General features: G+C 35.7%; 1 protein-coding gene across 1 annotated transcript; it reads left to right on the top strand.

Moving 5' to 3' along the window:
* The first annotated feature begins 2,585 nt into the window (after positions 1 to 2,585).
* Positions 2,586 to 6,218, top strand: LOC107787791 (large ribosomal subunit protein bL19c). The gene is made up of 5 exons (XM_016609396.2): positions 2,586 to 2,834; positions 2,928 to 3,224; positions 3,386 to 3,472; positions 3,574 to 3,707; positions 5,945 to 6,218. Exons 1-5 carry the CDS (start codon positions 2,811 to 2,813, stop codon positions 6,051 to 6,053), a joined length of 651 nt encoding a protein of 216 aa, XP_016464882.1. The 5' UTR covers positions 2,586 to 2,810; the 3' UTR covers positions 6,054 to 6,218.
* The last annotated feature ends 3,618 nt before the right edge of the window (positions 6,219 to 9,836 follow it).

The following is a 9,836-nucleotide window of genomic DNA, read 5'->3' as shown; positions in this document are numbered from 1 at the left end:
CTTTTAACATTCGCGGGCCTATTGTCACACCTGCGACGCCTCATATGCGGTGAAAAATGCTGCTTCTGCGGAAGTCACTTGAACCTCTAGGGCCCGCACCTGCGCTCCAGGTTCTGCACCTGCGAACGCGCATCTGCGGCCCTGGCCTCGCTTCTGCGGAGTCAATCACTCCTAGTTGTCCCCGCACCTACCTCCACTTGTCCGCATCTGCGCTACCGCATGTGCAGGAATTTCTTCGCACCTGTGACCCCTGTTCTCCATGGCTTGCTACGCTTCTGCGTCCAATTGTCCGCATCTGCTCCTACTCTTCCGCAAAAGCGGAAATACCATAACCAGAAATCTTAGCAAAATCCAATAATGAAGTGATCTGAACCCCGTCCGAAACTCACCCGAGCCTCTCGGGACCCCGTCCGAATGTACCAACAAGTTCCATAACATGATACGGACCTACTCGAGGCTTAAAAATACAAATAACAACATTAAAACGATGAATCACACCTCAAATCAAAATCTATGAACTTTGAAACTTCAAACTTCCACAACCGATGCCGAAACCTATCAAATCACGTCCGATTGACCTCAAATTTTACACACAAGTTACATTCGACATTACGGACCTGCTCTAACTTCCGAAATTGGAATCCGACCCCGATATCAAAAGGTCTACTCCCGGTCAACCTTGCCAAAATTTTAACTTTCGCCATTTCGAGCCAAATTCAACCACGGACCTCCAAATCACAATCCGGACGCGCTCCTAAGTTCAAAATCACCCAACGGAGCTAACGAAATCATCAAAATTCCAATCCGAGGTCAAATTCTAAAAAGTCAAACTTGGTCAACTCTTTCAAATTTAAAGCTCTCTAGTTGAGAATCATTCTTCCAAATTAGTCCCGAATAACCTAAAAACCAAACCAACAATTCACACAAGTCAGAATACATCATACGGGACTACTAATGCCCGTAAACTACCGAGCGAAGTGCATATGCTCAAAACGACCGGTCGGATCGCTACAGACTCACTTCATTCAACTCTAAAAACTTCCCAAATACATTGTTCTTCAACACATCCATTTGAGTTCCGGACAAAAAGGATGAAATAATTTACTTAAAATTTCGATCGGCTTTCCAATAACAATCAGCAGGAAACCACTCCTTAAAGTCATAAAATCTATCTCCCTCCTAAAATTAAAATACAACACATATAAGCAACATTTCATATAATTTTAAGATAAAAACTTGAACATTTCAGGAATACGTACCTTCAATATACTACTTGAAGATTCCATTTCTATAAAATCATGAAAACAAAGAATATTACAAATTAGACTAGTAAACACGATCAGAATCCAATATATAAAACATAACTAAAGTATAAACAGAACTCATTTAGTATAAAGTACTGAACAACAAAGCCTACAGATGACAGTCTTCCAGTATATTATACTGGATCAAATTAATTAGAAGCAATAAAACTCCAGAAACAAATACTGGGGTATAAAGAAAAAACATAATCAAAGAACATAATAAAAAAAGATAAATAATCATTCAAAAAAAGTAATCACAAATAAAACAAAACTCTAGTCTAAACAGAACTCATCCAGTATAACATACTGGACAACAAGCTTACAGATGGCAGATTTCCCGTAAAATATACTGGAATCAAACAAAACTCAAGTATATTATAATAATCATAAGTATAACATATTGGAGGACAAACATTCAGATGACAGACTTCCCGTATAATATACTGGACAAAATTTATTATAAAACTCCATAAACAAAAAAACATAATCAAAAACCATCCAGTATAAAATACTGGGAAACAAGCATTCAGAAGACAGATTTCCCGTATAATATACTACACCAAATTTATTACAACAATAAAACTCCATAAATAAATATTGGTCTAGAATTAAAATACATAATATACTGGAACTAAATTTATTACAAAAAAAAATCAAATTTATAAATATGAAGTCCATCACATTGTTCTGGATTTCAAGTTTTAACAAGAACTCGAGAAATCTATAATGCAGTTGAAGCAAAAAAAAATACTTAAAAATTAACCCTAATATACAAAGACAAAAAAAATATTTGAACAACTTATCAAAATAAATTACGCAATGATTACAACATTAAAACATAAAACTAATAACATAGTGACAAAATTATCAGAAATAAGAGAACTACTGAACAGAGAAAAAAATCGTAAATGTTAAAATACCACAAATATTTAAACGCTAACAGTACGAAAATCAAACTTAAAACTAACGAAACAACAATAACAACGAAAATTCAAACACATTATTGTAAAAACAATACTCACCCAGACAATTTTGAAGAAAATTGGACCTAACCCAGACTAAATTTGAAGAAAGTGCTCTCACGAAAGCGAAATTCGTACACTGTTGTAAAAAAAAAAAGAGAAGAGCGATAAAAAATAAAAAGTAACTAAACAGGATCGTTAAAAAGTTCAAGGGTAATTATGTTATTTACTAATATATTTTAAGTTAAAATGGCTAAAAATCGATTACATTAGCGATGGTGGCTATTTTTGGATAGCCAGCCGTAAAAATGGCTACGCCATGCCATTTTAACAAGATCCGAGGACCCGAATACCCAGATAAGCAAAACGCAGAGACAGAGAGATTTCTGCAGATAACAACGTTAATAGGATAAGGCGTTCTTCCTTCCTTTTTTCACCATTCACTACTGTAACACATCTTCTCCATTTTCATGAATTCTACCTCCTTCACTTCTTAACATTAACAAAAAGAACCCAAAAGTTCCTCATTTCTTTATACCAGAAAATGGGTTCCGTTGTTCTCCCTCAGGTCTGCAACCCTTCTTTCTTTTCCTTATTATCAAGTTTACCAAGATTCTTGCATTTTTGTGTTAAAAATTTATGCTTTTATTGAATTTTACAGGCATTATTTGTAGTTCCAAGAAACCCCACAACATGTACACCAAAGAAGCTAGCTTTTTCAGCCTATGTCTCTCGTAGACCCTCTCAGTTGAATTTGTCATTGTTTTCACACAATTCAATGGGGCTAAGTTCAAAGTGGGAAAGTCGTTCTTTTGTTGTTAGAGCTGAAGCTGAAGCTGATTCTCAAGGGGAACCAGAAGCTGTTGAGACAGAGGAAGTTGCTACAGCAGAAACAGCAGTTGCAACTGAGGAGAGGCCACCGTTTAAGCCGAGAACTAAGCTTGGAGATATAATGGGGGTATTTGTTTAAACACCACTCTTTTATTTTTCTAATTGTTTCAATTTACTCTTGTTTGAATTGTGTATAGTTTTTGAGTTTGGCGTGAAAATGTATATACTGAGGTTTGGGAAACTTAATATTAAGCTAATTTGATGAATGTTGCATTATTGTTTGAGTAGATATTGAACAAGCAAGCAATTGAGGCTTCAGATGCTGTAAGGCCTATACCAGATATTAGAACTGGTGATGTTGTTGAGATCAAATTGGTAAGTATCTGTATGTTGATGGTGTTTTTTTTTTTTTTTAAATTGGTTTGAGGTAGAGTTACCCTCAAAAGTTTAATTGGAAGATGTATATGAACTTGTAGGAAGTCCCAGAAAATAAGAGGAGGTTGTCTATTTATAAAGGTATAGTCATTTCAAAACAAAATGCTGGTATTCACACCACAATTCGCATTCGGAGGATCATTGCTGGCATTGGAGTTGAGATTGTGTTCCCAGTGTTAGTCTTACTCTTCATATTTTAATTTGGTGGCTTTGCAAGTTTTTCTTATGGTTTCGGTTGTGTATACTTATTGAGTTGGAAATCCGCATTTGTAATGTTTCAAGTAAAAATGAGGTAGAGGTATATGATATGCCACTATTCAGATAGTATATGCTTGCGGCTCTAAGTGACATTCACAATGTCAACCAGCAAAGACATTCCGAACTGTCTGCTGGTTTTCAGATATTATGTTTTATACTTAGCACATTAGCATTAAAGTAGCAGGCAGCTATTTGAATCCCTTGGCCTATTCTATCAATGGTTATCTTTTACTTGGACAATTTAAAAGGGCAGCATTGTTTACAAAGCATCCCACGTTCACGTAGTGTTCGGGGAAGGGCCGCACCCAAGGGGTGTGATGTAGACCCCTAATGCAAGCATTAGTGGCTATTTACACGGCTCGAACTTGTGATCTATAGGTCACACGGAGACAACTTTACCGTTGCTCCAAGGCTCCCCTTCTACTTGGACAACTTCTTGCTGGTAAACATTTTATTCCTTACTATGTCAGCTCACTATCAGCAAATAAAAGAGGGGGTATATAAAATGTGACAGCACTCATGATTGATACAATTTCTTGGGCTTGAAAATCAGATGTCAAAGTGATCTTCAATCTATTTAAGTTTAAATTGGAATACCTGAACAGGATTTGACTGAATATCTAAACCCACAAATCTATTGACCACCACTTGGTTGCTGTGTAGACTACTTCCTTGTCCTTTAGCTACGACGTAGGACATGTTGAAGGGAAAAAATCAGTTTTTTTAAGTTTTCCTTTTCGGCAGTGGGAGCAAAAGTAACAAATAACATGGAAATAATTGTAGAGAGTTTGAGTGAATTGTGGTCACTTTAGGGGACTTTGGCTGATTTGTCGTTCTGTGTCTCTCCTCCTTACCATCAAATCTTCTCTTGTCAAAGTTTACCACACAGAAATGGATTACCATCCCTCCATCACTATCATACTTGAACTATTAGCATCCTCAGAAAGCTATTCGATTTCAGAAAGCTCTTGAAGGTCTGCACGTTTTTTTTCTTCGCACACAATATCAACTCAAGAACCTCTATACCCTTTAAATTCTGGCTATTCTTGAACGAAACAACCACCGATTAACTAAGTAGACTGGCAAGTCGGGATTGGGCAAATCTTCTTTGTCCCACAGCTCTCCTCATCACAAATATCCCGTTTGTCGTTCAGCGTCTACCTTTCTCTTTGTTATGCCAGATGTGCAAGTTACTGCTGATGTGATGAAATAAAATTGATGAATGGTGTTACACCTTTCGTTGAAATATGGGAAGAATATGGTCTTTATACTTCTATGGATCATTCTTGTTTCCCATCTGATATTGTAGTTTAAAACACTTCCCTATGACAAGACCTATTTCGGTTTTCATTTTTTCCTTGGGTTCTTTTGATCATGGCTGCCATCGTTGTCCAAGTAAGAAATTAGAAAAGTAGTGGGAGGACCGTTTAATTACACACAGTTTTCTAGGGAACAAAGCCCCATCTTGCTAAAAGTTTAGGGATTCCGATATGTGATTTACGTTAAAAATTTAAAAGGATCTCTGGAACGGAACACAACCTTGAAAACAACCTGATTATTCGTCCTGCCTGGTGAGTTGCTCTTATATTGGATATCAGAGGCGAATTTAGAATTTGAAATTTATGGGTTCCTACAACAACCTTAGGTAAATTTACAATAATAACTAGGTTCACAGTCAAATATTTATAGATATTTAGTGGATTTTTTAATACATATGCATTGTCTAGGCAAAAGTTACTTCGTAATCTGCCCCTGTTGGATATCTTCTTTTTTGTCTCCTTTAAAATCTTGGAGACATTACTTGAATTTGGAGTATCATCTAGAAATGTAATCTTAACGTCCTTTTTGAGGTGTCCCATAGTTTTATGTAAGTTTCTTCCATCAGAATATCAGATGAAAATAACAAGTTTCTTCTGTCAAATATGTGCATGTATAAATAAGTAATGTGTACTCAACATGTGTAGATGGCATGTTAGATTTTGAATTTGACCTACTAATTATGGATTGGGTCAACTTCCATTCTTGTATTCTTGATCCATGTCTTCACTCCACACCCTTGTGGGATATTAGTGTTACAGCATATTTTTTTATGCTTACATAGTCAAGAAAATATGAACTTATTATTATCATTCTCCTTTTTACTTTTCATGACAGGTATTCACCAAATATCAAGGAACTCAAAGTAGTTAAGCACCGAAAAGTCAGACGGGCAAGATTGTACTATTTGCGTGACAAACTCCCCAGGCTCTCTACTTTCAAATGAGAATCCTTTAGTTTGGCCCCTTTCTACTGTCCTTTTCCTTGATAATTTTGTTCCTTTTCTTTTGGCAATTGAAAGTCCATGTAAGTGTAATTTACATCAAACATTGGTAAATAGGTTGTTCATTTTTGCTTAATTTTTTCTCCAATCTATTGAAACTTTTTCGACATACTTGCTCCTTTTCAATATGAATGATGCAATCGGCTAGTTGGAGAGTTAAATGTTCTTTTCTTTGATTATGATATTGTTCGCCGTTTTCTATAGCTGTGGCGCTGAAGAATTTGTGCTGCTGCCTTTGCCGTTTCGGGGGCGCCAAGCTCCTGCACTTTGTGCTCTGCCGCCATTGGCGTTTTAGTAATTGGTGCCTTGTGCCCTTCTAAATACCATTTCATAATTCCTCAAAAAATTACTGTTTTGGCTTCAAATCGCGCGCATTCTTTTTAAATTACTTTCGATTGACTCCTATACATATAAGCATCATAATTAAGCTCAAGCGTCAATACTCACATTAAAGTTAAATGTAGTATAGCAATTCCTTGTACGCTTTAGATCATATCTAATTAATTGAGACAGAAGGACAGTGAATTAGACCTTGCCATCGGGCTGGGATGTCAATTCTGAAATTCCAAAAATTAGACAGTCCTCTCAAAATTGGCCTTCTTGATTTTCATGGCATTTAGATAAAATCTTGTGCTTCTTCATATCCTCTATGTACTAATGTCGACCCTTTTGGTGACAAAAATGGCAAAAGTTACGGGCAAAACTAATTTATTAAGGGACATATCCAAATAATACAAATGAGCTGGAATGAAAGTGTAAATAACTGTCTGGTGATATACTGTCGGTTGTTTACACATTTAACAATTCTTTTTGAGATATACAGAATCACTCCACAGTAGGTAATATGCAAAAGAGAGTGATAAGAAAATTTGAGTAGATGCTCCTCCTAATTATATTAAACAAATTAAGGATGATTACCAATGCTAAAACTGTTTTTTTTATTAAAGAAAAACTGATAAATTCGGATATGTTTGATTCAAATATATCCGAAAGATCAATATTTTAATTCGGCACTCAAATATGGAATAACAAGCAGCAACAGATGTATTAAACGACATAAAATAATAGTGAACGAGTCAGAAACAAAATGGAAAACGTCGAAATTAAGCTAACACGTCGAAGACAACAAAAAAACAAAATGAACTAACACGAATATGCTGATGATGCCTGGTATAAATCAAATAATTTAAATAAGGACACATAATTTTAATGTATTTTTGTTTGTACACACTACGCTACTCATACTTCATTTAGTGAGATTATATTTTATTGTTGTTATTGTATAGCTAATTTAAAAAAATCACAAATAATGTATTTATTAATGACCCGACTAGTAAATTTAACCATTATTAAACTACTAACTGTAATTAAGTGAAAAAGTTGAGGACAAATATATATAATCATTACATTTATTGATATGACTTGAGTAAATTTTAGCCATTATTAAATTATTTAATCGAAGTATTAATAGCCGTATTAATTATTAATTAATCCGATGAATAATAGAAAAGAGGTGGGCCCCAGAAAATAGAAGGAGCAAGCAGTCCGAACATTCGCTTTTGAATCGGACGTCACTGTCCGCACACATTCGCCATGTGTCACGCCATCATTTTTACCACCTCCCCTCCCTCTCTTTCCTCTCTTCCCCTTTCCCTTGCCCCTCACCTCATTATTGATGATTGATACCCCATTACCCCCACACCCATACCACCCGCACATACCTGTATAAGAAACCTTCATAACATAACTATTCACTTTCCCCCCTCTTTCTCTTTCTTCTTCTCTCAAAAGCTACACAGATCTTTCAGGTAAAATTCCTTCTTCTGCTTTTTATTTTCAACGGCATTTCTATGATCATCAGTTCTTTTTTTTTTTAATTACCTTTTATATATATATATATATATATATATATATATATATATATATATATATATATATATATGCATTTGAATTTCTTATCTGTTTTGTTATTGGATGCATTTTGGTAACCTAGGGTTTGTGTGTGTATGTTTATGTTTTGTATTTTTAAGGTTCGGTTTGATAGGGGGCTGATCAGCTTGAGGTTCGTAACCATGACTGGTACTACTAACCAGTTGATATCTGTCTCTCTCTCTCTCTCTCTCTCTCTCTCTCTCTCTCTCTCTCTCTCTCTCTCTCTCTCTCTCTCTCTCTCTCTCACACACACACACACACACACACACAGATTTTTGTTTCCATTTTTGCGGTTTTTTATGCTTTTGTTTTAATTTTATGTCTTGTGATGAGGAAAGTTATTATTTTTGATTTGGTAAATTGCAATTGAATGTCATTAAGGTGTTTCAAAGACGAAAATAGAACGGCCTGTAGAATGTGTTGTATCTAGACATTGGGATAAAATGTGAGAGAGAATTAAAAGAAGATGGAGAAATTTGAGGGCAATATGCAGAGTGAAAAAGTTGTCAAATTTATGTTTTATTAGCACTTACAGACTAATGTATTTGAAATTTTATCGTAAAATTATGAGCTTTGTGGTGAAATCGTTCAGAGGAAACAAAAAATGAGTTGCTCACACTACGATCTGATTGCTGATCAGATCTATTTTTAAGCTTATCTCGTGGTTGGGGGAGGGTCAGGGTGGCGGCAGGAAGAGGGTACACGAGAGTAGTCATAAGTTGCAGAAGTGAAAGAGATTTGAAAGGATTTCATGTAAGGATTTATGGTTTTTGTAGTTAATGTTTTCTTCTCGATTTATTTGTACAAAATATTAGCTCGCTCAACTGTGAACTTGACGGAGCCAAAAGAGTGATTGTTCATCCAATATATTAGGATGAGTGTGAGATATTAATCAGTATAATTGAGTTAAACCTAATATGCAGACATAATTTCTTCTGCTATTTTATGTGTCAAACATGGAAGGCAAAAACTTGGTGCTAGTAGAAATGGACTTGTGAAGTCAGAGCTGTATGAATCCTCTCTCTATATTTTGCGGTAAGAAAGATAATTTTAATAATCATAGTACTATGTGGGTGCTCCAAAATATTTACAGTTCAGATAATGCACAAAGGAACTATTCTCCATGTTGTCCTAAGTTGCTTCTTCTATCCCTCCCAGCTTTGGAAGTTCTCCTTGAGTATATTAGGCATAGCACACTGCATAAAGATCGAGGAATAAACGCCAGACATACCATGTCTTGCTGCAGTTATAAAAAAGTGATTGGAGGACTCTGGAGCACATTCATATGTAATATCTTAGTTACATGGAAGCAACCTCCTCTGTCATGCCTTTTTTATAGCTAACTTTCCAAAGCAGGGTACTTTAGTGGAGCTCTTTTGACTTCCTAATGACTTTGCAAGGCCACTGTGTTACTCTCCTGCATTGATCAACAGGTTATAAGATTTCCTATTCTTCCTTGCTTTCCAGTGTGAGATGTTCCCGTCAAAAGATGTGACTTCTGTTTTTCCAGCTTTAGAAGAAGTAGCAACACTCTTTCAATCTCCAAATCCTGGAGATCTCTTGTGAAATTAATTTGCCACCCATTTTCATCTCAGATATCTGCAAATTTACGACAATCTGTAATGCGAAGGTATATAAGTCTGGAATTGTTGCTTCAGGTGCACTGTTCCACCCACAGATCTAATTACAGCATTATTTTGCTTCACTGACCTCCTTAAGCTTTCTAAACTAAGGATTCTCTCAAGTAATTTGCCTCCAAAATGCCACTCATAGGAGTATTCCCCGGTTTTGTGG

This window comes from Nicotiana tabacum, chromosome 23, assembly GCF_000715075.1.
Source record: "Nicotiana tabacum cultivar K326 chromosome 23, ASM71507v2, whole genome shotgun sequence".
Taxonomy (NCBI): Eukaryota; Viridiplantae; Streptophyta; class Magnoliopsida; order Solanales; family Solanaceae; genus Nicotiana; species Nicotiana tabacum.
The sequence above is the reverse complement of the archived record's forward strand: the minus strand, read 5'-3'. Positions and strand labels throughout refer to the sequence as shown.